We start from the raw sequence: 27,485 nt of genomic DNA on the forward strand, positions 1-27,485 counted from the left end.
TTATTATTTGTGGAAGCATGCCTGACTGCTGTTCTGTACCAAAGTGAACACTCTTTAGATGCTGACTTCTAGCCTGGAAGGAAAATTCTACTTTTTAAAGAAGAGAGAACATTCATATGTATATTGAGGGGGAAATATGTTCATGCATCACAGTAAACTACACTAGACAGAAGAAACAAAAAGGAAAGAATGTGCAAAGCACTGTCAAGAACAAAACACGTAGACTATTTGTACTAAAATACCTCACACAAACCAAAAGATTGACCTATTAAGTGCAGCAGTTCAGTAACAAAACAGTGCTGGGAAGCACTGGACTTCCTGCATTCTGTCTTCTCTTTACGTTACCATTAAAATATTTATCTGAGCAGCTCTTACAGATTCACAAAGTTTTATAACTGCTTTGCATAAATGTTTTATATATCTCATGACTTAAACCTGCAGGTTTGACAGATTTTGATAATTATATGGAGTATTGTGCATATGATGACTTAAAAAAGACATACTCAAGCAATATCCGATCTTAGGCATTTACCTTAATACCCTACAACTTTTGCAAACACTAAGAATGATCACTTCACAGGTAGCAAAGTGTTTTCCAAGAATTTCGCATAAAAAATGTCCTCATCATGCCTAAAACTTGACTGCCAGCGTTGGGCCGTAACTCGCTTCTTGTTTCTCTCTGATTAAAGTAATTCATTACAGCACTCACTACATTACTTTTGCAATACTCAGCAGGGCAGCCTGAGTCACACTGTCACATAACTGCCAGCTAACAATACAAACCTTATGCTACAGTCCCACACACTGGCACAAATCCTTATTCTAACAAGGAAATGCACAAGATCTTTGTCTCAGTGTTTGGGTATCAACATGAAGCCAAATGGCGAGATGGAGAAAACCAGCTCAAAGAGCACGTAACAGAAACATGCTGTGGCCTGTGACCACAGTGATTCTACTGCAATAACATTAATGAGCAGAAATGGAGTCACTTGCTTTTGTTACCTGTGAAAATTCAGCTCTTCACAGGATGTGTGCACATTTGATGTAAAATGGAAACCTAACACTGATGATTTTACTTTGATGCTTTGAGAGAAAACAAAAGAAATAAGTACAGTAAAAGCAAACTTTTTAAAAAATCAAATCCATCAAATAATTCCAGTTATTTTAGACATTTTCTGTAATTATCACAAAAATGTGCAATAATGTCACAGAAACTGCAAATATTGCAGTTTAAGGTTTAATCAAATGATTTAATTGCTTTAAAATAGGTTAAACTTTTTAAATAAACCTGCACATAAGCAAAAATCCTGCTTTCTTTCAAGCGTGCAAGCAGTATTAGTTTATTTTGTACAAGTGCAAAATTAAAAGATAAGAAGTAGATGCTAACTAAACTAAAGCCCAACTGTGTTTTGAGGAGCTCAAGCTGAGAAACTCAAAGCCAGCTGAGGATGGAAAAGAAAAAAAAAAGATTGTTGGAGCTATTGCAACAGCAACAAGCAACATTTCATCACAGTTGATGCCACAGCAAAGCATTTGTTACAGCTTCCTGCATTCAAAATCCAGCCCTAAATGATTCGTAGACAATGTGTTTCGTGTACATGCAAAGCAGAGCGTGCTCTCATTCCACCTTTTTTCACACTTGCAGAGCGTAATCCATCACTGCTAATTGCCTAACTTAATCTTGGCACTGTGTCCAATGAGCAAGCTTGTTTATCGGCGTATGTGTGGGTGTCAGATAAAGTAGGAAAACATACAGCTGCATGTAAAAGTGTGACAGTTAAGCAGCTTTTACCTCCAGCTGAAACTCCACCCTTAATTCTAATTTAATCCTCCAAACTGTCCAAGATTGGAGCTGAAAACTCGGTGAACTTTTCCTTTGGTTGGTATCTTTCCACTCAGATTTGGTTTGTGCGGTGTACACCGCGCAAACCGCCATAATGTGCGCACGGGCAAGGGACTAGGTTGCAGCGAATTACCAAACAAGAAAAAGAGCCAAGTGGTGCCTCTGAATCAATAGCGAATGGTCAAAAAGAGAATGAAAGTGAGCAGGCAGTGTGAGGTGACAGACAGAATAATTGAGTGTTGCGAGCGGGGAGGAAGCTGCACCTTCCATACAAACTAATCCAGGAGCTTAAGGCGCACAGTAAACAGGGACATAAGTGATTAGCCCGAGTTAAACTATCAATCATCTTTCGCCACACTCAAATAGGCACTACAGAATGTGGAGTTATGTAGAGATGTGAGAAAGTAGCAGCCATAGTCACCCTAGGAGGGGATTGGGTTTCATGGATGAGGCAGCTGAAGATATTTCATGCAACATAATGCCAGAGCCGCTGCCCACCCCCTGCATCCCCCCTCTCCTTCCCCCACGTCTCCGCTCCTCCAGCCAAAGCACACGTAGACATAAGATACTCTTTTTTTTCAAGCCATGACATTTTTTTAAGCAGGAAAAAAAAGCCTGGAGGCTGTGTTGTTGTGGCCAACCTTGTGGGTGCATGAGAAAAGAAACACATGGGTATCATTTACACAAATGACCTGCATGAATGTGCAAGAGCCAGACAAAATATAGAATCTGAGCTGCTGTGGTAGAGCAGGCCTTTTCCCAACATGTCTGACTGGCTGAGAACACGCTGTATGTATATAAATGAACATATTACCATAAACTATGGATGATGTGCACTAAACTACACATGACATAACTGACTATGTTTTTACATTTTTTCTCTGCTGGTGCAAAGATAAGAGAAAAGCACTGTGCTCAGCAAAAATCCTCAACTGTGACATGCACAGTTTGAGATTTAAAAATATCCATAAATCAGCATTTATAAAGTAATAATGCGTGCTACATTAGGTTGGATTTTACTATGACAGCTGCAAGATTTTATCCACAGTGTTTTGTAATTTTATTACCAAAACTGGTTCCATTTATTTTCTAGATTTGGCTACTTAACTGCCAAACAAAAGACGACAGCTACACATTTATTGTTTATCTACCTGGAAAACTATAGAATCAGGCTGGCTAACCAGGCATCGCACGTACTTTCAGTTTTGCTAATTAGTACTCAATTACTCATGGAAACAACTTAATCTTGTAGTGGATTTTGTTTTGGATGGGTCCACTTATAACCTCCAACATACAATACATTTCCACTAAACAAAAAAGCTGAATATTATTGGACCTAGTGCCACACTTGGATCTCCATCACAGAAATGCTCACCCCAAAGTTAGAACCACTAGCACTGGTGTCTATGGAACTGGCTACCATAAGCACTCTTTAGATGCAGTCTGTAATGATATTTGATCATCCTTAAAAGGCATCACGAGTGAACTGACTCTCCATGCGTTGGTGGTGAGTACGTGTTAAAGGAAAAGGTCATAAAGTAGTGTTGAGTCACTGCTTTTGTCCTATGATGATATATTTTTATCCCAATTTGAGTCATCACTTACAAACTTACAAAGCCACCCATCTTTAGAGCACGAGGATTCAGTGGACAGTTTGAAGAGGATGTGATAAGATCTCAATCTAAATGAATACCTGTGAGACATATTGGGTTGGCACTCCAGTAGTAGAGTTCCCAAAACTTGCATAATAATTGCCAACGTGCATTGATGCTGTTCTGCAGGCATGTGATGCTGCAGCACCTGACTAAAGCACTTTATGTTGGTTTGTCCTTTACTTTAATATCAGTCCATAGCCTTGTAAGTAGGACTGTAAGTAGTAAACTAGGAACTAGTAGAGGCCAAGCTGTGGTCTTTCAGAGGTATTTCTTGAGAAATATGTTGGAAATTTGTTTTGTTTGGGGTTTTTATTTTGTTTTTTCATATCATTGGGAGCTTTAAATGTTCCTGATTATATGAGTTACATCATTTAAAATAAACGAATAAATAAATAACGCAGAGTCTGGGTTTAAAAGTCATGCAAGCTTAAACTTTAAGCTTAAAGTTAGACGACAACGTTGAGATATTACCTCTTTTGTTATTCATTTGGCAGAAATTGACTTCCATACAAACATGCCTTTAATTTTTAACGGGCTAAATATCAGAAGAGGCTTGTGTGCTTTGTTAGGCTAAAGTGGAATACTTAATTAAATGTTATCGCATCAAGCAGTCGAGTTCATGAAGTGTTTTTGAAGAAGCAGCTGACTGATTGCACTGATGAATCATTCTGCAGCTGAGGGGTAGAAATGTACAATATTAATGTATAATAGTATTGTTATTATAATCAAGGGCATGTTGAAGCATCAGCAGAACAACAGGCTGACTGTGAGAACTCGTAATGTAAAAGATTTTTTCCAAGACTAATATTATCCCTCCCCTCACTTTGAGTTTTAAAGTCTGAACTTTTCTAAAACTATTACTTGCATGAGGAGCTGTCACCGCACTCGTACGACATGCTTTGAAAATTTCTGTCAGAAGTCTGGAGCAGGTTAATGGGGAGAGCTGGCAGAGAAGCGGAAAGACTACTGCTGCTTCTTTGTATTTGTTCTCAACACACATCACAATACATTTCAGCTCTGCTTTGTACAAAAATGTCATTGATAAGGTCAGAACGTAATGCAGAGCTCATTAGTCTTGTATATTGTATATTGGAAACGTAAACAGGCAACATTTACCTGATGTGTGTACTTTTCCAGAACATATATCGACATTTTGGATGAAGCCAGATTCCAAATTGTTTAATTTTGTAAACATACTAGAGTTAAAGGTTTTAACAGAATTAAATTGAGACCTTTCCCTTCTCATTACTCGATTAATCAGAAAACTGTCGGTCCATCCTCTGTAAACAATAGATGAGAGATGCTCATGTGGGAAAATCCCAGTAAGTCACCAATATGAGAAATGATCATACCAGCCCACCTGGCTTTAACACATTTAAAGTCATTTAAATCACCTTTCTTCCCCATTCTGATGCTCAGCCTGAACTTCAGGAGGTCGTCTTGATTATGTCTGCTTACCTAAATGAACTGAATTACTTGCATGTGATTGGTTGATTAGAGATTAGCAATAACGATCAGTTCAACCTAACAAAGTAGCCAGTGAGTGTGTATTAGTGAGTGATTTTACAGTCTCATTATATTTCATTCACGCCTTTGTTTACTTTATCCATGACTCATGCTCTAAAATGTTCTAATGCAATGATTTTGATTTTCAGCCTTTTTTATGCAAAAAGGAGTTGCTCGTCTTTATAAAATTAAGCAGTTTTTAAGCTTTGGTTATTAATTATCTACCTCAAGGGAGATCTACTGCTCCTTCTGCAGCAGTAGATATTTCTACTCACAGTCTGTTATCCAGAGTTCACTGCAAAACATTACAGTGTAGTGATCAGAAGTGGAATATTACGATAGGTTTTTTTTAGTGCATGTATTTCCTGGGCTATAAATGACCTCAAACAACTTTACAGTATCTTTGCCACACCAGTGGGCTGACAGAAGACTGACAAAGTCACGTCAGGAATCGTTTCACAACAGCACATATAACTATACGACCGGGATCATAAATGACTCCACTTGGTCACTTGAAGGTTAAATTTGCAAATGTGGTCTAATCTCATTAAACATGCACTAATTTGCATAAATCTCCAAAGTGTAAAGTAAGATTTAAATTTGTATTTTGGACATTTTCTTTTGAGCAGTCTGACAGAGGAGATATTCCGGAATTACAAAATGTACCAAGGCCTCTAAAAATGTATTATATGGGGCGTGTGCAAACTATATTTTCTATTAACTCTGTTTCTTTGATGTATATGTAAACTTTACATAAACTGCCTTTCATTTCTGGATAATTTCACACAAGGCCCCCTCCCACTGATTCATAGCAGGGGGCTTCCTTCACAGCCATGAATCTTGTATTTGATGTCCTGTTTACAGCCTCCCTGATTGAGCTCTGATTGATATGAAGCTGCCTCGCCTACTTTGCTACATACCGCGTGACACATACCTGTACGTGCTTTTTTTCTGACCTCCTCTGGAGCTCAGAGATCAAAATAAAACCAGTTCAAAAGAAGCGTTTTGATCTGATATAAAGACTCATAGCTTTTTGTAACTGTCACATATTCCCCTGCGAGGATTCACCACGTCAGACTCCTTGACATCAACAGAATCAACATTCAGTACAATGAAAACTACAAACTCGCTATGAAAGCAAATGAGCTGAAGTGTCAAAGGTAAAAAATTAAAAACATACAACAGTACAGTAGATGCAAGGCTCAATTTGATTGTCATGCTTTGGGGAAAAAGTGTCAGAAAAAAAAAAGAAATTGAATCTCACTAACTGAAATGAAGAGACGTAGTCTAAGTGCTCCCCTATGGTTCCTGCTTCAGTGCAGTGCTTGAAGAGTGATTATGTTTGAATGATTTTAGGACAGACAAGCAGGAGAGTAAAACATCATACTCACGGTATAATTCCTTATAAATCCAAGCTTTGGTACAAGAGAGAAAGGAGAGTATTTAACTACAGTAACTGGAGGGGGAGGGATGGCAACACAATAACAACTTTGATATTTGCTAATGTGGTTTGTAGCCAAAAATGTGCCATTTTTAAACAAGATTTAACCTTTTGTTGCACTGAGTCACAATTTAGGTTGATAAGATGAAGCTTAGACAGCTCCTTTTCACATACGGCAGAATATGGTGTGTTAATAAGATGAAAGGCTTGATGGGTGATATTCTAGTTTTTGGGAACCATATTAATTGCTGATACTCTGCTCCTAACAGTAAAACAGATACATAATGTGTGAATAGAATCAAGATGTTAGGTTGCAAGTCATACACGCCAGGAGACTGGTTGGTGAACTTCTGGCAACCTCCAGTTGCTAGGGAAAAGTGTTTATTCCTCAGCCTGTTGGCGAAATGTTGCTGGCAGTTGCTGGGGGAAATTAGTAACAAAGGCTGCTGCACCAAAACTAAAATGGAGAAAATTTTCTATCAAAGTAAAACGCTTTAATTTAAAAGGGTAACTTTTACTTTGAAGAAGTTTGCAGTTTCATTAATGCTTGTAAGTAGTTTAGTGCTTGCAAACAAGTTGGCATCTTTTACCATGCAACCTGCAAAAACTACTGAAGAGGTTTTCAGTGCAGCACAGTAAACCTCTTTGTGACCAGTTTCACCCGGTGACCACCAACAACCTCCAGCAACCACTTGCCAACTGGCTGTGAAAAACACTGTTTTTCCTAGCAACTAACAGTTATTAGGGATGTCACTCTAAGCCTGCAGGAATAGGGGTAAGTCTAAGATTTCATGGTGACTGCTAGCAACCTCTAGCAACCACTTGGAGCTGGCCAAGAAATACACACTTCCTTCAAATTTTAGTTCACCTTAAGGAGAAATGATACTTTGAGAAAATGAGGCTAAAGGGGGGGGGGGGACGACTGGTACCCTGACCAAGCATCAGTATTATTCAGAGTGGAACATGTACACATTCTCAGATGATGAACACTATTAAACCAATTCACACTATTCCCAGTAACCGTTCCCATCATACTAACAATTGCAGACCTATCGCGATATTTTTTGGGGGAAGGGGATTTCACTTTCTTCTCTGGGCCTCACCAGCAGATTTGTAACACAAAGTCTCTGTAAAGTGTCTAAAATACATCATATTAAAGAGTCAAGCTGTTGACAAGGAAGGGATGTTACCTTGTTTCTCTTAAAATAGGCTCTGCGGCAGGCAGCGAAGCATTTCTCACTGCAGAAGCTCTTCAGCTCACTCCCCATGCTCAGAGAATAGCGCTTGACGCCGACCTTCTGGCACCAGGCGCACATGATCTGCACATTGGACGCATCCTCGTCTACAGAGAAAAGGAGAGGTAATGAAATGAGCATTATGATGTGCTCTTTACACCACCGGCTTTTACTATATTCTAATACTATGTCTAATAAAATAACCTTGTGGTACAATTCTCAAACTCTGTAATCAAAGTGAACCTGATACTGATTACAATCTATCCTATATGTAAGGTAAAAAGTGCATGGCTGGGACAAAGTATGCAACTACACGTATTAAACACACAAACCATAAAGGCATTAATTCCACTGATGAAGCCCAGCTGCTCAACTGGATAAAACTTTTCAAGACTCAAGCCACAAAACCACTGCAGGATTTATAATGAAGCCCTGCCATGGATAAATGTAGCCACAACGGATGAGCCTGGGATATGGGAAAATGCTTGTTTATGGCTGTGCTCTGTGGGTATTAGAGAACTTGAAGGGACAAAAGCATGTATTCTTTTTTCTCATTTTTTTCTTTTCTTCCTGTCCTGTTTGGATCTTTAGCCATCAAAACTGTTGTCTGAAGGCCAAAAAAGATGCCTAGCGGATTTACTTTACCAAGTGCATCATCATGGCCTTGCCATATTGGTCCATTTGATTGACCTTTATTATAATTATGTATTTATTTTATTTTCAGGAGAAAGGAGAAAGAAAGAAAGTGAGGGAGAGAAAGACAAAACAGAGGGGGGAAAGAGATAGTGAGAAAGGGGGGAAGAAGAAAAAAAATAAAAAGCTAACAAACAAACAAAAAAGAAAAAAAACACCTGGAGCACCTGTCGAGAGAAGAAAAAAAACAGAAGAGAAAACAAACAAAAAAGAGCAACATAATAAATACAACACCATCACAATAAACTAGCTAACCATAGATAACAGTAGATACTAAATATTACATGTTATTGTGCAGCACGCAAGATCGACAGCGCACAATGTGCTTTGAGGTAGCAGCCAAGAAAGGTGTAGTTTGTGTCTGTGAACACCTGCGTGTACACCTGTGTGGATCAGCGCGCTTGTATTCAAAAGGTTTCTCCATGTAACGATCTGCTAGAGGGTGTGGGGAGCCATAGCCCCGTCCCCCAGGGCATGAAGCAGGTATGGAGGAGATCCAGGCCCCAGAGTACGAGGACCCAAGGAGGACCACCAAGGGGACAACCGTGCCACCCTCCTGGGAAGAGCTGAGGAGAGCCCCAGGCGAGGGGTCACCCAGCAGCCATGGAGCAGAGGCCAGAGGGGGTTGCAGTGACGTGCCCGCGGTCTCTGCCGGCAGCCAGCTGTGCCAGAGAGGACCGAGCCCCAGGCCCAGAGGCCAGAGGCCTGAGGAGACCCCACCCCCTGGAAGGGGCCCAGCCGGGCCACCGGCGCCAGGCCCCCCTCAAGCGGCCACCAGGAGTGAGCCTGTACATACATGAGCACCCAGCCCCAGACACCAAGAACCACCAAGGCACCGACGTCTGAGGGCATCAGCCACCGGCAGGGAGTGTGGTGAGGGGAGACAGGCCTCCATACCTCGGAGAGCCTGAGATGTTCCCAGAGAGGTGGAGTCTAAGACCCAAGCTGACATATAGACACAGACGAACAGGCACACATAGACACAAGCATGCATTCCCACCTTCATGCACACATAAGCAAATATTCGGCACTCACCCGACGTGGAGACAGACAGAAATAGACACTGTACACACAATCACATTCCCCAAACATACTCTGTATCCCAGGTCCAGGTACCCTCGCCCCCAGAGGGGCAAACCGTACCTAGACCCAGGAGATGTAACCCTTTTCCCTGGGGTGGAGGCAAGCAGACCGCCACCTTATCTGCAGTAGGAGGGAGGCCCCGCATCCCAGACCCCAATCTGACGGCGAACCCCTCCTCCCAACCCCTCAGCCCCGACGGTTAACAGAGAACGGGGGTGAGTGATACCCCAAACCTCCCTCCGCCCGCTCATATGTAGTGTTGCTGCGCGCTGTTCTAAAGTGCATTTAAAACACAGGAGGGCATGGTGCTTCCTGCCAGAGAGCAGCATGGCTCCTCCCGAAAACCCTCAGTGTCTATATGCATTTAAAATTGAGGGTTGGGCACCGGCGCCAGAGGTGGGTTTGAATACACAGACGCTGCAAAAGCATGTATTCTGCTGCTGCTGAAGATGACGCATGAGTCTCTGTGAGGTGTAGCGTCCTCTTGATAGTTTGTGCCATCATAGGTGTCAGTTTGGTGAGGCGTGATTCACATAAATGGAACACATGAGTTAAAAGTTTCCCGTGTTACACAAGCCTGATTTCCAACATCTCCATATAAACACTAAAACCTAATGTGAAACCACACTTTATTTTTATTTCTTTAATTCCCAAAGTATTCATGACGAGGGCACTTTTAGGGCAGAGGAAAGGAAGAAAAAGAACAAAACTAAAAAACATGAGGGGAAAAACTGAATACATATACAAATTTAGCCCACAAGGACAGTCGCTGTGATAAACATATATTCACATTACAGGTTCACAGCAAGATTAAGGTTATGGTGTTTTAGCAAAGACTGGAGATATAGGATGTCTGTTAACTGCTAAATAAACAGGCACACTTTGGGCCGTATCCACAATGATATGTTTTCATTTTAAAATGTGTAGCATTTGAAATATAAACAGGAAGAAATTTGAACGTCTGGGACTTTAGGAAATAATGATGCAGACACCCACATTAGATGCCTTGATGAGTCCCTGCCTGATTAGTCACGTCCCTCGCACATGACCCGTTTTCCGACCTGTTATTATGACTTATGGCTTTGTTTTAGTGCTATGTGACCTCTGGTGACTGTGTGCATAATGCATAATTGGGCAGAAATTACATCTACAAACGAATACACCTAAGCCAGACTTACTCAACAGAAGGGGTACATCACCTGATCTTTAACATGCTACATAGTCAGTGTAGCATTGTGCCACTGTGCACCCTTGTGGCTTGTGTGGTAGAGCGCGTACGGTACCATTCTGAAGGTTGTTGGTCTTATGTACAGGAAAAAAGTGAATGTGTGTCACTCGATGAATAAGGTTTGCTTTGAGTGCTCACTTATAGTAGAAAAGCGCTATTCAAGTACCACTTCTAGGTTATGTGTGTTGCCGACTGTACGCTCTCTCCAAGCGGACACCCAAGAAACAAAGCCAACATGGAAGTGCAGTTCCTCTAATGGCTCACAGAAGTGAGTCAATCTTGAACCTTACAAGAGAAATAAACATGCTTACAGCCTGGTAACAAAGACTAATTTGGCTTCTTTGAACCCTTTCACTGTTCACATTTGGATGGTGTGTGGGATATTTTTTCTCCCCCCTCAGAAAAATAATTCAGGAGCCAGAAAAGTCCTACATACTCTGAAGCCTTATGGAATACTTAAAATTTATTACTGCTCTCATTGTAACATTCATTGTAACATTGGAGTTCAGCCCTTAAAAATATAACCACAGTGTTTACAATAACATTGTAATATATATATTTTTTAAATGACATTAATATGCGCTATATTCCTAGTATGCAACAGCACAAAAATACTGTCAGTTTAAAGGACGAATGAATAAAAATTACACCACAGTAGATTAGTAGAAGAAAACAATCTGTTTGATGTTACTTTTTTTCTGCATTTCCTGCAGACCATGTCTGCAGTGTGTCGCCCTCTTGTATCCACACTGGGGAGGGGACATCCATTTCCATTTACTGAGATCAGTAGCAGACTTTTATAAGAGTCAATAAACATGTAAAAATAAATCAGCTTTGTATAATGCTTTACTGCACCACAGGCCGCATGATCTAACTGTGAGCGATGCAGTGAATCATGGTCAGATTAGAGCTTATCTTTTCATATATGAGTGTGGCTGGATCTTCTCTATCCGTCCATCACAGCAGCTGCAATATCAATTGCAAACAAACTGCATGTAACAATTCATTTAGAGACGAGGCTTTCTAACTGCACAGACAGCAGATATGATGCATAACTGCAATTCAACAAGCTGAAATAATAAACTGCAGATCTGACCTTTGTAGAGAAGTTTGATCAGGCATGTGTTTGACACTCTTCACTTTCTCCTCACCCTCAACCGGTTTGTGGCAGATGACTTCCCCCAGCTGAGCCTTAGTCTGATGTTAGTTAAAAGAGAGTTTTTCCTTCCCACCAGGTTCTTGCTCATAAGTGGTCATCTGGTTGTTGGGGTTTCCTTTTTAATATTGTAGGGTCTTTAGCATACAATAAAAAGCACACTGAGGTGATAGTTTTTCTGGTTTGGTGCCATATAAATGAGACTGAATTGAATTTGTCTTTTATCTAGTTAGTGGTAGTTTTCATGTTGAAATAGCAGTTGTATAAGTTGTCCTGAGTGCTACAAGTGAAATTCACTTTCTGACTTTGTTATTATTTGCAGTGTAGACTGTTTCAGGATGTTTTGTTTGAGCCCCATTGGGGCTAAAAAACAAATAGTAGAGGCAGGGACATGTAGGCCACATGGGGATAAAAAATAACAGGCAGAATTAAGGTGCTACATAGTGATAATTACAGTAGTATGCAGCATTTTTACATTATATTAGCACATAATGAAAATTTCTGTTCTGGGACTGACTCGTAAATAAAAATAAAGTATTATTTTAAGTAAATACATGCAAGTGCGTGGATTTAACAGCCTACCACAATTTACAGTGAGATATAGTGATCTCGACTTCTGCTTATTCTGGGATAAAAAAGATTTTTAAAAAGGATTTTTAAAAGGTATCCAGGGCTCATCTGTCTGGTAAAGGGGACCAGTTATGGTAATTTCTGGGTATTGTTATTCTTGGACTCTAGTAGAGTAGCTTTGCATAATTCATAGTTCAAAATAGTCCTCGTTTATCTCATACAGAGCCTTGGAGCAGCACATTAGTTCATTCTCTGGCTGAAGCTGATTTAGCTCCTTTCCCATTAAGGCTAACTTTCTACTGATTGGCTGCCTCTCGCAAACTGATGACTTGAACTGCTGGTGAGTAGAGCTACTGCATTAATAGTTATCATTAGAAATCAATCATAATCAGTCAATCATATTAGAAATATCACCTCTCTATGACATAATTTAGACACAAGCATAAAGAACAAAAAGGAGGGTTAAGAATATTCTGAAGCCTGAGCTTTTGGCTCACAGGACTCCAGGATATATGCTGTTTGGCGTGTTTAATATGAGCACCAAGCATTGTTACAGTATATATGACAGAAAATAAGGAAAATGAAACAGTACAGCTGCAGCTGACCTCCTCACATTCCCCTTTTAATTCTCGAAATCATGTTTATGACAACAACAAATGTATTCCCTTGTTTAACTGTGAATGTAATTGTATTGCATGCAGCTGCCGCGTTGCTGTGTGGTCAACAAATTATTTTAACAGACCCTCAGTGACAGCGAAATGCCTCTTCTGCGGTAAACTGTGACTGCTGATGATGAGCTGCGGGCTTTTAGTGCCGCCGCTGCTGAAATGAGAGAGATCCTCCGAGATTCCCTCCAGTATCTCCCAATTATCACATTATGACTATACGCGGGTGTGAGGGCGAAAAAACGCAGGCCCATTAGTCTTTCACCTCTGTTCACCTCCCTATCGCACGCTGGCCAGGCTTTTCACCTCTTGTGGAGCTTAATGGATCTACAGGGCCATCAGATTTTAAGTAAAGACTAACTCACAATTAAAGGAATAACTCCCTGGGGCCCTAAAGACAGCATAGCAGACCCAACATGCATATTTTATGGCTTAGCTTCCCCTCTGCTCTCATTCCTATACTCTCTCTGCCTTTTTGTGTCTATCTGGATAGCTGCCCACTGCAGCGATAAGAGAAAAAAGACAAAATATCTTAATTCTAAGCTGACTGAGTGGGTGGATCAGGGTTTGTACATTGCTCGAAAAAATGCATGCACCGCAGCATAATGATCAGGATCGAAGGCCAATATGAAATCACAACATCTTTCACAGTATCTCAACATTTTCACACAAAGAGACATCTTGAGGTGGAGTTGTTTTCGCCTTCCCACATCCTGGCACATCCTAACAAGCTCATCTGAAAACACTCACATCTGCATGAGCAGGGAAAAAAAACATGCCAGTAATTATGCAGCCTCCGTACTAAATGCCACCGTCATTCGCCGTACCTGCACCTCAAAAGGTCCTTTGTCGGATTTTGCGGGGGCACATGAATAATTCAGTGTATGTGTGGAGGTGGAGGGTGGGGGAGTTGAGGGAGGTGTTGGCCGGGTGGTTAGTTGGTGCTGGTGGGCTTTAAGTGGGACCGCACCATCTGTTTCCCCGCCTAGGCAGGGCCAGCGGGGACTCCTCTTGGGCGATGCCAAGGAGGCTCGCTCCCTTCGCCGGGGCGTACCAGCCTCCTGTCCACAGCAGACGCAAGGGATAATGAAGCCCTCTGTCTGGCCGAGTAACGTGGACATTTCCTCAGAGACTTGATGGGGTAATATTGACACTTGGGCAGGTGGAGAAAAACAAGGTGTACAGCAGGTAGCTAGCTCATTAGTCGCCTGCCTCTGCTCTGATACGAAGGCTTTCAGACCATTGCACAAACCGAAACCTTCAAAACTGCATAAATCTTGAGTTTCCATGCTAAGTGCTGGAGAATCAGCATTTAGGTATCCTCATTGCAATCCAGTCTGTCTGGAGAGCAGCTGTGGTTTAAGTCTATGACATTTCTTCTTTCAGACTGGAGAAACAACTGTTCTGTGTGTGTGTGTGTGTGTGTGTGTGTGTGTGTGTGTGTGTGTGTGTGTGTGTGTGTGTGTGTGCGTGCGTGTGTGTGTTTGCTTGCTTTCAGGCATTTGGGTGAATATATTAGCAATCAGTGATGGGCTGAAAATGACCTTGATCTTTTTGCAAATTTAATAAGTAACCTTCCTCGTAACATAAAAGCAGAAAACAGTTGTAACTTTCTACACAAGCTGTGATGTGGCTGGTGTGCCAATTTTTAAACAGTTTTTTTCCTATTTCTAGAAGGCATCACGTTTTACTGCTCTTGAAAAATCAAGGACATGCATAAGTCTAAACTACTTTATCAATTAATCTGCTGCATTAATCTCTCCAAAATGGCATTTGTGCTCTGTACCTGCAGGGGGCTTGATCAGTGGCGGAGGGATCATGGGGACTATGATGGGCAGGTTGCCATGCTCCTTGGTGCTGGGCGTGGAGGTGGACGGCGTGGTGGAGGTCTCTGTGAGTCCGTTCCTGGAGGCTGGCAACGAATGAAAGCTGCTGGCTCGATCCGGAGAGCCTTCACTGTTCTCTGTTGAAGCTGGGATTTTTGGCAACGAGTTTTCTAGATGGGAAAAGTTAAGTAAAATAAAGCATTTACTGACCAACTAATGAGCAGCATTTGCTGCAAATACTCTGAGTGTAAATGCCCAGGATTCACCTAAATAATGACTCACTATTTTCCACCAAAGTAGAAGCAAAAATACTAAAAAATGACTGGATTTTAATGTAAATCCAGACCTCTCTGAAATCAACTGACGTAGCATCATTCAGCTTATTGTTTTGGTTGTAAACGTACAACTTTAATGTTTGTTTCAGTGTGATTTCTCTTATTCAGGCTGCAGCAGGTTGAACAAGCTGCATTAAACCTGAAGTGCACAACCTGCACAGCACCAAATAGCAGTTAAAAGTTTACAAAGTTATTCAGCTCTGAGCACATGTAGCAGATTAAAAGATTATGCTGAACAAAAGATTTGTCAAGTAGATATTCAGAAGACATCAAAAGAGTTTAAACATCTTGTAAATATGACAACCCATAAAAAAGCAGCCAAAGTGGAAGTGCCAAAAACTGCAGTTCCTCTAGTGGCCACTTGAGGCTGGCTCCAAAGGCGACTCAGTTCCAATAGGATGAAATCCTTAAAAGTATGATTTGAAAGCTAAAATAAACCTGTTTACAGCCTTGTAAAACTCTATATAGGCTTAAAACTTTCCTTTTTTATAAAGCATATAGTTAATGCTGGATCAGATCACGCTGAATCGTCTTTTAGTTATGCTGCTATAGCCCTAGGTTAATGGAGACTTCCCATGATGCACTGTGTGTTTCTTCTTCACTCAACTATTTCACTCACTTATACAGAATTCGAATCATTACTTATTATTAATCTCTGGCTCTCTTCCACAGGGAAGAGTCTTTTGTCCTGTCTCCCTCCCCTCACCCCCAATTGGTTGTGGCAGATGGCCACGTCTCCCTGAGCCTGGTTCTGCTAGAGGTGTCTTCCTATAGAAAGGGAGTTTTTCCTCCCCACTGTTGCCATATGCTTGCAGAGTGAGCAGATTGTTGGGGGTTTTCTCTGTATTACTGTAGAGTCTCTACCTTAACATATAAAACAACTTGAGGCGACTGTTGTTCTAATTTGGCACTGAATTGAATTGAATTGAACTGAATTGAACTGAATTGAATTGAATTGAATTGAATTGAATTAGGGGCAAAGCCACTTTGAGTGAAAGGTGATTTGCTCACCAGCTGTTTGCTCACTGAACTGGACGTCTCCAGAAAATCAGGAAATAAAGTAAAGTTAGGTATTTAGAAAGGGACCACAGAAACCAGAGATTACACTCATAATTTATATTCAGGCTATATTGGTTATATTGACTAGATTTCAGTTCAATTCAATTCAGTTTTATTTATATGGCACCAAAATCACAGCACTCGCCTCAAGGCAATGCGATGCATCATCAATCCAGTAAGGACAAAAGTAAGTACAGAAATCTGCTGATGGCTCCATAATAAGGCTTGCTTGTTAACACACAAACAACATGCCTGTATGATCAGATCATGAAACATGATCTGATCATATTTTCCACTAAAGCTGTATACCTTTGAGGACAGAGATGTGCTGTGGTGTCTCCCCTATTTCCAGGCTGTCAGAGTCTCTCAGCTCCACCTTGTCATAACCGTACCAGCCCAGCAGCTCATTCATGGTGTTCTCTGCAAAACTCTGCAACACAAAGAGAAGGAACAAAGCTCTTTATATATACAGTCGGGCTTAAAAAATAATTGTCAGCCCGCTTTAATTATACACAGTGATACAATACTAATGAGCAGTGATACAGTAAAAGTCAAATAATAGCAAGTTAAAGGTCAGAAACTTCTTCTTTTTTTCTTTTTTTAAAAAAAGTACATTTTCACATGAAATATTAATGTTACCCAAGCTGGAACAAGAAGAAGATAAATGAGGTTTGAGGTCATTTGTTACAAATGCTAATGCAGCAATCTGGTATTTTGTTGCATTTTTTTTGCGCCTCTCTTGAGACCTTGACTCGCTCTTTAGATTTGTCCACATTTCTTCAGCTAATTAAGGAGAGACATTGTGATCCCACTCAAAATGTTAACTCTGTGTCAAGAGAAAACCGCAATGTGGAGTTTTCGCTGCATGTCCTCTTCATAAGTACAGGTCAACCTAATTGGGGCAAACTCCTGTCCAAACGCTGCAGTGTGCAGCCGGCTGAACTAATAGCCCCTATCACTGCACAATAAAAGAGGAGGATCTTATCAGAGTGTAATAAAGAGAATGGGAACCCTATCACAGAATGGTAACCAGCATAGAAAATGTATCAATTTACAGTAACTGGAACAGTACAGTACAGTAAAGACACAGTAACAGTGCAGATAAGGGACAGACTAATGTTTTTTTATGCTGTTACTGGTCTTTGAGATTTTCTGATCAGCTAAAACAGCTTCCCCGCATCACTTAAATGGCACTTGATTCACCCAGTTACGTCATTCAATGCTAAGAAACCCAAAAATAAGTCTTCCTTGGAGATAGGAACCTCACTTATACTCAAACAACCCAGTCTCACATCAAAATGTTTAACTCCCTTGCTCTTTCTTGGTCTCTTATTTCAACCTATTTACCTGGATCACTGTTGGTGCTGCACTACGAGGCTGATTGGGTTCAACAAACATATCTGCAGTGGTGATTTAGTCGACCCTTTGCAAATCAAAAAGTACCAAAACACTGTGTCTCCTTCTTTTTGGCTCTGCAGAAACATATGAATGCAAATGCACTCTTACTCATTGGTTTTTGGAGTGACAGTAGCCAGATGGAAAATTTTAACCTATCACCCAGACTGAGGCAGCAGAGGCCTACCTCTGTGCATTCATCCATGACATGAATGTTAAAGTCACAACACTTTAACCCGGAAAGCTGGGGTTTGTGCCCTCTGTAGTACCCTTTTCATTTAATTTTTTTCCCTTGTTTTTGTTATCAGGCACAGTTTTACTCGCTCTTTGATTGGTTTAGGGAAAAGGCCACCTTTTAGAATTTGCAGCCAGTGGCCGAGTGGATCTTCTTATTGCAAAAAGAAGGTCCCTGGTCCAAATCCAGACTTAGGCCTTGTTTTTGTGCATGTTGCATGTTCTCCCAATGCTCGTGTGGGCTCTCTCTAGGTAATCTGGCTTCCTCCCACAGTCCAAAGACATGCATGGGATTATTAATTGGTTGTTCTAAACTGACCGGATGTGTGAATGTGAGACTGAATGGTCAGTTTCTGTGTATTAGCCCTGCGACAAGCTAACGACCTGTCCAGAGTGTATCCTGCCTCACCCATGACAGCTGGCTCAATATCCCAAAATTGACTGGATGGATAGTTTACAGCCCTTGAACACTGTTTTGGTCCTTAGCATGAGAGTATAAAGACTGGTAAAGGACATATTTAACATCCTCTTTCCTGTCAAGAGATAGATGAGAAGATCAATATTGGCTTGTTTTAACATAAATCTGTGATCCATTTACTTTGAAAAAAGAGGTGGCAATGACATTATATCCAAGCTGCCAGGTTATCATTGTTAGAAATACCAGCTGATAACAACACATTACAGAGTACTGATGTGCTGTAGTAACATTTTCACAGAGAGTCTTCAATTGTCTAAAACAAAAACAAAAAATTCACTCATCTTTCAAACTGTTCGTGCTCAAAGCATCCACTTTGGATTTTTTTAAGTCAAGCTTGATGGAGGTATTCTGACCTCCCAATCTGGAAATGCAACTAGTAGGAGTGATCCAGCTTTAAATTCCTATTAGGAACATATTAGGAAAAATTATGTTTATTTGCCTAGCTTACTCTGCAGAATACAAGCAGGTTGTCCACAGCCAGTCCATTTTAAGACAATTGTAATTTAAATTTTAAGACAGCACTAACTCTAAATCTCACCAGTTACTGCAGTATATTTATTCTGAGTAATCCCCTCCACAATAAAAACAGAAAAAAAGGTTTGTTTTTATTAACATTATACATAAAAATGTTGCTAGGCTGGTTGCAGTGCCAGGGGGCTTCCTACACATCCAAAGGCTAGAGTTTGTCATTTCAGGCTAGCTTTTAAGTCCTGTTTTACATCCTAAAGGAGAACCATTATGTTCATTTCCACCTCTTATGTGTTTAATTATGGACTCTACTTGTCTTATGCTGGCCTTTTAGGTCAGTTAGTAAATGCTTTATCTGAAACAAGCCATTTTAACTCCAGCTGCTGAAAGCTCACTTTCCCTTCATCCTACTTCCATAAACAGAACCTAGTGTTTATAAGCCCCGCCTACTCATCTAGAGATGACCATAGCAAGGAGTTAATTTTAAACCGATATCAGAGAAAAGGACAAATCAGGTACATAAAGCAGACTGGAGCAAATGGATTCCTTTAAAATACACTGACTTCAGTATTCGAAACTTTGGCTAATCCAAGACTGAAACAATAGACAAAGAACAACAACAAACAACATAGACAAAGGAGATTTTCTGTGCATTCCCAGTGCTGGACAAACACAAACTAAGTCAATTAATACATTAATACAGCAGAAAATAACACTTCACAGTTAATGTCCAGTCCAGTAAATGATATAAGTTGCATCTTGTGACATAGTGTCACCCAACTTGATTTGAGCATAGCAATAAAGTTCTAACAGTCACTGCAGACATAGCAAATTGTGATGCAATTCAGAGAGAGTGTGAATATGAATATATAAAACTCAATGCAGGTGAAACATTAAAAAGTATTTCCTCCATAACATCCTCTCACAACACAGTCAATAAGCACTATACTCAAAACAAAATCATAACCCCGCTAATGCATACAGCCCATTATCACCATGCACCTCTCAGCTGGAACGGTCCCAGAAGCGTCTGATCACTGAACCGTAAACTATTGTAAATGGTTCAGCTTTCAATTGACTCTAAAACATGGATGAAAATGTTCTTCCTTTAGAAACAGACTTCAGCAGTGGCCGAGAATAAAGCCGCCATATTTTTTTGGACTTGGTGATAAGATATTAGTCACAGGTCACTAAACTATCAGCATAGAGGGAACGCTGGCACTCTGAAGGGATTATTTCCAAATAGGAAGGGTAATGCATTCATACGTTCTCATAACAATAAAAACTTTAAGTTTAAAGTTTAAAGTACTGTGAGGTGCACTGCCACACGCTCAATCAGAGGTGCTGGTTCATTATTTAATGGTCAGTTGCAATTTTTCTGTATATGATTTCATCATGGCAGCAGGCGTCACTCATTAATCACTACAACAAATGTCAATTACAAACAGCTCCTATCGATACGACACAGCAAGGGCGATCATGTCAGGGTGGATCAGTGCCGCCCAGCACATCTGACACTCACAGCCAGCCTAAATTCACATTATGCACATTTGTTACCAACATGGATGAAAAAAAAGATGCAGCAGCTAGTGCGATTAGTGCATTTAACTTAACGTTACTTTCTTATGAGGTAACTCTACTTTTAATAATAACAATATTATTTAAGAAGCACGTGTAAATAGGGAGGCTGACAGATAAGCAAAAGTGGAATAATGACAGAATAATTAATAAATACCATTAAAAGAATAAAAGCAATACAGTAATTATAGCAGAAAAATGCTCAAATAATTTAAAAATAAGAGCTGATAAAAGAAAAGTCAAACAAAGCTTTAAAAATTTTTGATAAGTGATTTAAAGGAAGTCATGGAGCTTTATCTCCTCAGGCAGGTAGTTCAAAAAGCTGAGGGGCGTGATGGCAAAAGCAAGGTCACCTTTAGATTTGGAAAGGTCTGAAGGGTCACTGCTAAGGATTTAATAATCAGTACTTTGTTTTTCTTCTCGAGTAATGAGAATATTAATGATAAAGTTTAAATCTAAACTAAGGAGTGTTGCAATTATTATTTTAGTTCATTTGTTTAGATGTTTGTTGGATGGGGATGTAGTTTATGGGAAAATTAGGCTACTAACTGTGCGGTCTATGGGTCACAGGACAAAGCCTGAGCCCTGTTTTTGTCCACGTATACATTCATATTAAAATGAATAACTGTCTTTTCTACAGTATATATCTTAGTATAATGCATGAAATGTCTTGTGAGTTTGTTTATTTGTCCTCCTCCATGATCAGGAGCTCAGCTACCAATTAGCATCATCGTGTTGCCTTGAATCTTTTGCATTTATGCAGCTGTGGTTTAAAAGCATCATATCAACAGGCCAAACAATACTGCAGTGTTTTCATCTACTATTGAAGTTCATGTGACTTGTAATAAAACTTGTCCCTCTTGAGTTCATTTTAATGACCTTTTTAAGGTAACTATGTTGCTTTTTAAACCACCTGTGCAAAACCAAGAAAAGAAATGCTTTGATATGGAAGATTTGGCGCACACAGATCTGGAAAACACATTCAGACTCGATACAAAGCTGTACATGAAAGGCTCACGTGGAATAAAAATGCACTTGAATAACATCTGACCTCCAACAGCCTGTGATGGTGTAGAAAGATGAGGTATCAGCTCATTGCATGCCATGGGTTCATGTTGACCAGTGTTGTTTCACACCAAAGTAATCAGACAGAGAAAGTTAGGCAAGTCCAGATTTCTCAGGAGAGAGTAGCATGGAGGCAGCTCTGCAGCATCAATTTGTGTTTTTTTGTGGGTGATAAAGTGACCGTATCCGAGGGTAGAATTTAATTTGGGGAAAGAAAATGAATCTGGAGGGTCTCGGTGGAGGCAGGGTGGTGTACTTTCACAATAAAATACCCTGTACAGCACTTGAAAAGAAAAGAAAGAGTCTGCTTTGATGGCTTCTGACACAGTGTGGCCTGGTGTGCATGGAGCTCCAGTCTGCAGACAACAGGTAGATGCATCGGCTTAATTACTTAATACAAACTCAATCACCAATGATAACTGCAGTTTGGATACTGCTTACAGTGGTATTATATGTATTATATCATGGGAAAAAACAAGTGGGAATGAGCTCTCACACACACAACATTCACTGTAGCATGCACTGTTTGCATATTTGAGACACTGTGGCACGCACAGGAGTGACAGAGGCAGATTTTCTCCTGCTTCATCAGCACATTTGGTCCATTTCTAAGCATTTTATGGAGAAATTCATGATGTGTTGTATTTGTACCTCAGAGTAGTAGCACCACTCTTGGCTCAGTTTTACCCCAGTTTGGCTGTGTTCACACAAAGCCTATAGTTTTTCTGCAGTGCTGTGCAGGAAGACCTGTGTGGCAGTTAAAAGAAGCCAAAATGTAGGGATGGCTTTATTAATGAAGAATGACAGTATTTATCGATCTGTCTGTTATTAAATACCGCTGTGGTGGGGTGGTCAGTGGGTAGTGCATGGCACAAAGGTGCAGGGCACAGTTTGAATCAATAACAGGTGAAGTCAAAGCACAACATCCATGTGCATGCCGTACCTGCAGGCCTAGCATGCAAGCACATGTGAGCGCACATCTGGAGCTCTGTGGGCTTCAAGGTTAGACAGCATCACCATCAACAATGAAAGGATTTGCAGTGATTATTTACAGTAATTAAAGTCTAATCCAAACATTCATAATCGCAGCCTGCATTTTTTTTTTTTTTTTTTTTGCCACAGAGCTTTTTAAAAATGGTGGTTAAAGCAGTGAAGGCTGTTAATGAGGACAGCTCATGTTTGCAGATGTAACGACGCTAATGCTTGAACAATGATGAGTGACAGCAGTGCTTTTTCTGCCTGAAGGTTCCTGGGAGTCAGATTTAGTACCGCGTCCTGAGCAGAGCTAAAGTTAGGTGCTGACAGCTAAATACATAACCTTGTTGTCACCCACTAAGACACGCTGTGAACACATTCCACATATGTTAAATAGTCACAATTTCACCTCCTGAAGTTTTAACTAAACATGTTTTATTAATTTCATTTTTTTTTCACTTTAACTGTGTTTATCTGTGCTCCATTTACACCAGAGAGTCCTTCCACACACATGCGGGGCAGATAATGAGGACACAGTAAATTAGGACTGCAATTAATTACCATTTCATTTAACGATTAGAATTATTATTAGCTTATTATATAAATATATAAATTCTAAAACTACTAGATTTTACATATTATAGAACCCCATTAAACAAAGAAAACACACAAATGAGAAACTGTAACCACTTTCCTCAATTATGGCTGAACCGTCAGTCAGTTAGCAAAATAGTTTATTATTATTATTAACTTGGTTTTCATATAAATTAATTGAACTTGTCAAAATATTCTAGTCTAAACATATGAAATTGAGTAGCTCTAAATGCCTACCCTTATAGGATCCAAGGTTATAGCTTCTTACCATAGACTCTATATAAAAGATAAGAATAACCACTGTGATGCACCCCATTGGTTTACAATCGTTCTTTATATATGCCATCTGGTTTTTGTAACCAGGAGTGGCCCTAAGGCCAAGTTATCAAGGCCTCAGTCGCACAGGTTGGAAAACCCTGAAAACCTCCAGGTGCTACGGGAAAATTTGTATTCCCCAACCAGCTGGTGAGAAGTTGCTGGCTGTAGCTAGGTGAAATTGGTCACATGTTTGGATGGAAGAAATCTGAAAGAGTATGGCGCAATCCTGAAACACAGAATATTCACCTTACTGCTGCAACAGACATTTTAAAAGGAGCAGCTCCTTTAAGTGAGCATTTTCATGTGATACTTTTCGGTTTCACTATCACTTAGTGAGTAGTTGGAAGATATTTGCAGAAAAATCTGTCTTCCATGAAATCTGCTAGCAACCAAAGCAATCGCAAGGATTTCAGTTTCAGTTTAGGACCATACACCTATACACACATATACACCATATACCAACGTATACTTCTTAGTGACCAGTTTCACCTAGTGACTCCCAGGAACCACTTGCCTACTAAGAGGGGAATACACATTTCTCTAAAGCAACTGGTGTTTGTCAGGGGGTTGCTGAGCAGTCCTGAGTGACTTGGGCCAAACACTAGCAACCATGGCTAGCAAGATGTACCTATTCTATGTATGGATGCATGCCTCAGATACGTATAAAAATAATCCAAAGTTAATTTTAAGACACAGAAAATACAAATAAAATACAAGCCACCTGTCAAAGCAGCTATTCTCCTACTAGTGTAAAGTCTTAATAAACCTTTACAGAATTTAAAAGGGTGAATATTTTTTTAAAAATATTACAATTTTTAAAAATTAGCTACACAAACTCAAGGCTGTGCTACAACATGCCTATGACAGAGTTTTTTTTTTTTTAAAAAAAAACAACGTCTGTCTTTTTTACCATTAAAAAGTCTATAATATTCCAGTAAAATTCTAAAAATAAAATTAAAAAGCTCTAAACCAGCCCATTATGGCCTCTTTAAAATTATGGGAATAATTAATGAAACCTTAATGGAGAGGAAGATTTATGGGCAACTTACATAACAATAACCTGAAAAGAGGCAGAGTGCTGACAGACTCGAAGCGCACAAATTGGCAGGCACAAGTGCAGCAATTAGCCCAACTGCAAGGATGAAACCTCGAGAGGAACAAAATCACCCAGGAGAAAATCCTCCTTTTGAACAAACGAGATGGAGCATAACCCAAACTGAATGTACTCCTGAGTAAAACGGATGTAGCTGTAAAATAACCACATCACCAAGACAAAAACACAGCATCTCTCTGTGTCTCCCTTTCCTTCCTACCATCCTGTCCTCTAAGTCACCCTACTACTTCGAGAAAGGGGGAGCGTTATTAAGAGGGGAATCTAATCCCTGTTGGCGGCTCATCAAAGCAGCGGCACGAACTTTGGCTCTGCATGTGCCGGAGAGCAAGAGGCAGAAGGGCAGCTGCAGGTATCTGTATGTTACACTGGATGTATAGCCTTTTTATCTGGTTCATAATGGACAAAATCTCTGTTTATCTGCTGTAATAATCACAAAGGCTTCCGAGAGCCTTGGACAAAACTGAGGTCAAAGTGTGTTTCCTGCTGATTTCCTGATTTTGGCTGATCTCAAGAAAGTTCATATCTCATTCTGAGGAGTCAAAATTGCACATTACTCCCTCCCTCACATAAATCTTGGACTTCCCTGTCAGTTCATTTTCTCTAGTTTTGCATCAACAGATGTTGTTTACACGGCTTATCTTTAACCAGCATTTGGACTTGGTTTTGATGGTGGTTGCCAATGCTGTAAAACGATAAAGGTAAAAAAATGAACTTTTAAAGGAGGCTCTAAGAACCATGATGGTCTCCAGTTTTTGCAGTGCAGACAGAGAAATAAAGGCAATTCTACCTTCAGCCTAAAGTTCCTGCAAAATCTTTTTCCCAAAGCTTTTGTGAATGCCTGTGATGTTACCGATTGCTGAAGTCTTTGCTCATAATCAGAGGAAATTGGTGTTTCTCTAAGGTGGATTCTCTTTTACAGCCTTTAAAAAAAGCTTAGTGAATTATAATGCCTTGCAGCCAACCTGCTGAGGGATATTACTATAAACTACTCACTGGTGAAGTAAAACAATGGATTCATTTTAAAGAAGCTCTTCACTGGAAAAAATGACTAACTGCATGTGTTTTGCCTCATGTTTTGAGTTATTCAGAGGGGACGGTGCCTCCCTGGAAAGCCTGGTCAAGAACAGGTTTTCTGGACTTCGTGCATCTTTCCAATGGGATCATCAAACACGAAAGCAGCAGGAGGTTCTGCAACAGTGCTGTGAAACTGGGCTAGCTCCACAGAGCAAACACAGCAACCCGACATGATGAATGCAGAACTGAAGGTAAAAGCCAGTTAGAATACTACCTCTGACTGTGTGGGAAAATGCAAAAGAATAAGGTGGATTATCTGTTTAAAGGAACTTATTGTTAAAATTCCAATGTTTAAATAAACTAAAGCAATACTAAAACAACCACTATTATTTTATTTTACATTGTGCGGAAGACCTATCAATTGAAGCTGAACAAGGACCAGCCGGTACTTTCAAGTAATATCGATTTGTACAAGCAGAAGATGCAGTGAGAAAATTCACATAATAAGAAAAACACATCTGGTTTGATCCCGGGAGGAGACACAAACCCTGTTTGGTCTTGCCTTCACTAAGGGCGTGTGGCATTAAAACAACTATGCCGAATCAAAGATGTGGAGCGACCCACTGTGGCGACCCTCCGTGAATGATGGAGCAGCTGAAAGTAGCATTATCTATTCCCTTTAACCTTCTGGTAGTTAAAGTTTTCCTCAACATTTGGTGATGGAAATGACGAAAAGTATCTTTAAACTTCCTCAGCACACCCTTTCAGCCCGACTTAACAAGCCCTGTGGATGTCTCAGAGTCTCGGGACCTTCACACGACATCGACCTTGAAATATGTTTTTTTTCATGCTGACTGATGATAAGACAGAACATTCATCACTGTGTTGGTTTCTCCATGCAATGGTGAAGAAGTGAAGTGAAAACTACAACTTTACTTGCTGTTACCCATGTGCTCTTTTGTCAGTGAAGCAGTAGATGGAAGAAAGAACGACAGCAGGGACTGACTGCTGGCTCTAGAACTGCGGTTTCAAAAAGCCATGAAATGACCAAAGATAATTATACGCTGTATTTGAAAACAAACGAAGAAATAGAATAACCCTTCTTTTACAGTGAGGCTTGAATTCATACCAAAAACAACACTGCTTTGTTCGCCACACTGAGTGGGGGTTTACCCCTACAGCTACGACCAGTACACGAGTGGCAAATGTCAGCCCACTGTAGACAGGAACAGACGCTAAAGCTGACTTACTGAATCGGTTTGTTGACTTGCACGCTTTCAGATTTAAGCATTTATCATTATCCTGATTTAAAATGCCTTCAATGCTGCGGGAAAAATGATGTATGTATGTAAAATATATCTCCACTATTATGGACTTTATCTCCTTATAATCCAGAAACAGCCATTCTAGGCTACTTGCAACCTCTAGAAGCTAAGTCACTGGAAAACTTGATAGATCCAGTTTGGAATGATCACTGATATTCTTGTTGCTCTTGTAGGAACAGGCCAAGGGCAGTAAATGAAAATTACCCCATAAGTCTAAAGCTGGCTCATTTACAGGTATTTTTCTGTTAATCTATGAGCTCTGTCCCTTTCAAGTAAACAAAGAAATGAGAAATGTAACAAGAACATAGATTTAAACAGATACAGCCAGCCTTCCATGATTCATTGGGGGGAATTATAACACTAAATATCTTTGTATATACAGTATAAATACAACACCTATGAAGCACGCTTGCTTTTTTTATCCTTCTCCCCTAACATGTGATTGGTGGAGAACTAAGTACTCCAAGTACTAAGTACTCTAAGAAGTAAGTATTGCTTTTGTTTGCTGACTGCCTCTCTAATTCAAGCTCTTCACCTTTACTTTTCTCCTAAAATGGTTTATTTATGGTGTACATTTATTTTATTTAAAAGGTACTGTGCGTGTTAATTAACGTGAGCAGCGAAGTCGGGTT

The 27,485-nt window shown here is 40.2% G+C and overlaps 1 protein-coding gene across 5 annotated transcripts in view; it reads right to left on the minus strand.

Moving 5' to 3' along the window:
* Window positions 1-27,485, minus strand: part of sobpa (sine oculis binding protein homolog (Drosophila) a) — a 57,226-nt gene that overhangs the window by 24,267 nt on the left and 5,474 nt on the right. For 3 of the 5 annotated variants that reach the window (XM_063499397.1, XM_063499394.1, XM_063499393.1), the window contains exons 2-5: window positions 16,605-16,725; window positions 14,862-15,071; window positions 7,636-7,787; window positions 6,396-6,419 (exon numbers count right to left, since the gene is read on the minus strand). In XM_063499397.1, coding sequence (XP_063355467.1) covers window positions 6,396-6,419; window positions 7,636-7,787; window positions 14,862-15,071; window positions 16,605-16,725 — 507 coding nt within the window. The remainder of the gene's footprint in view (window positions 1-6,395; window positions 6,420-7,635; window positions 7,788-14,861; window positions 15,072-16,604; window positions 16,726-27,485) is intronic. The other 2 variants (XM_063499398.1, XM_063499395.1) reach the window with 1 other exon arrangement.

The sequence above is a fragment of the Pelmatolapia mariae genome, linkage group LG16_19 (genome assembly GCF_036321145.2).
Source record: "Pelmatolapia mariae isolate MD_Pm_ZW linkage group LG16_19, Pm_UMD_F_2, whole genome shotgun sequence".
In the NCBI taxonomy this organism is placed as follows: domain Eukaryota; kingdom Metazoa; phylum Chordata; class Actinopteri; order Cichliformes; family Cichlidae; genus Pelmatolapia; species Pelmatolapia mariae.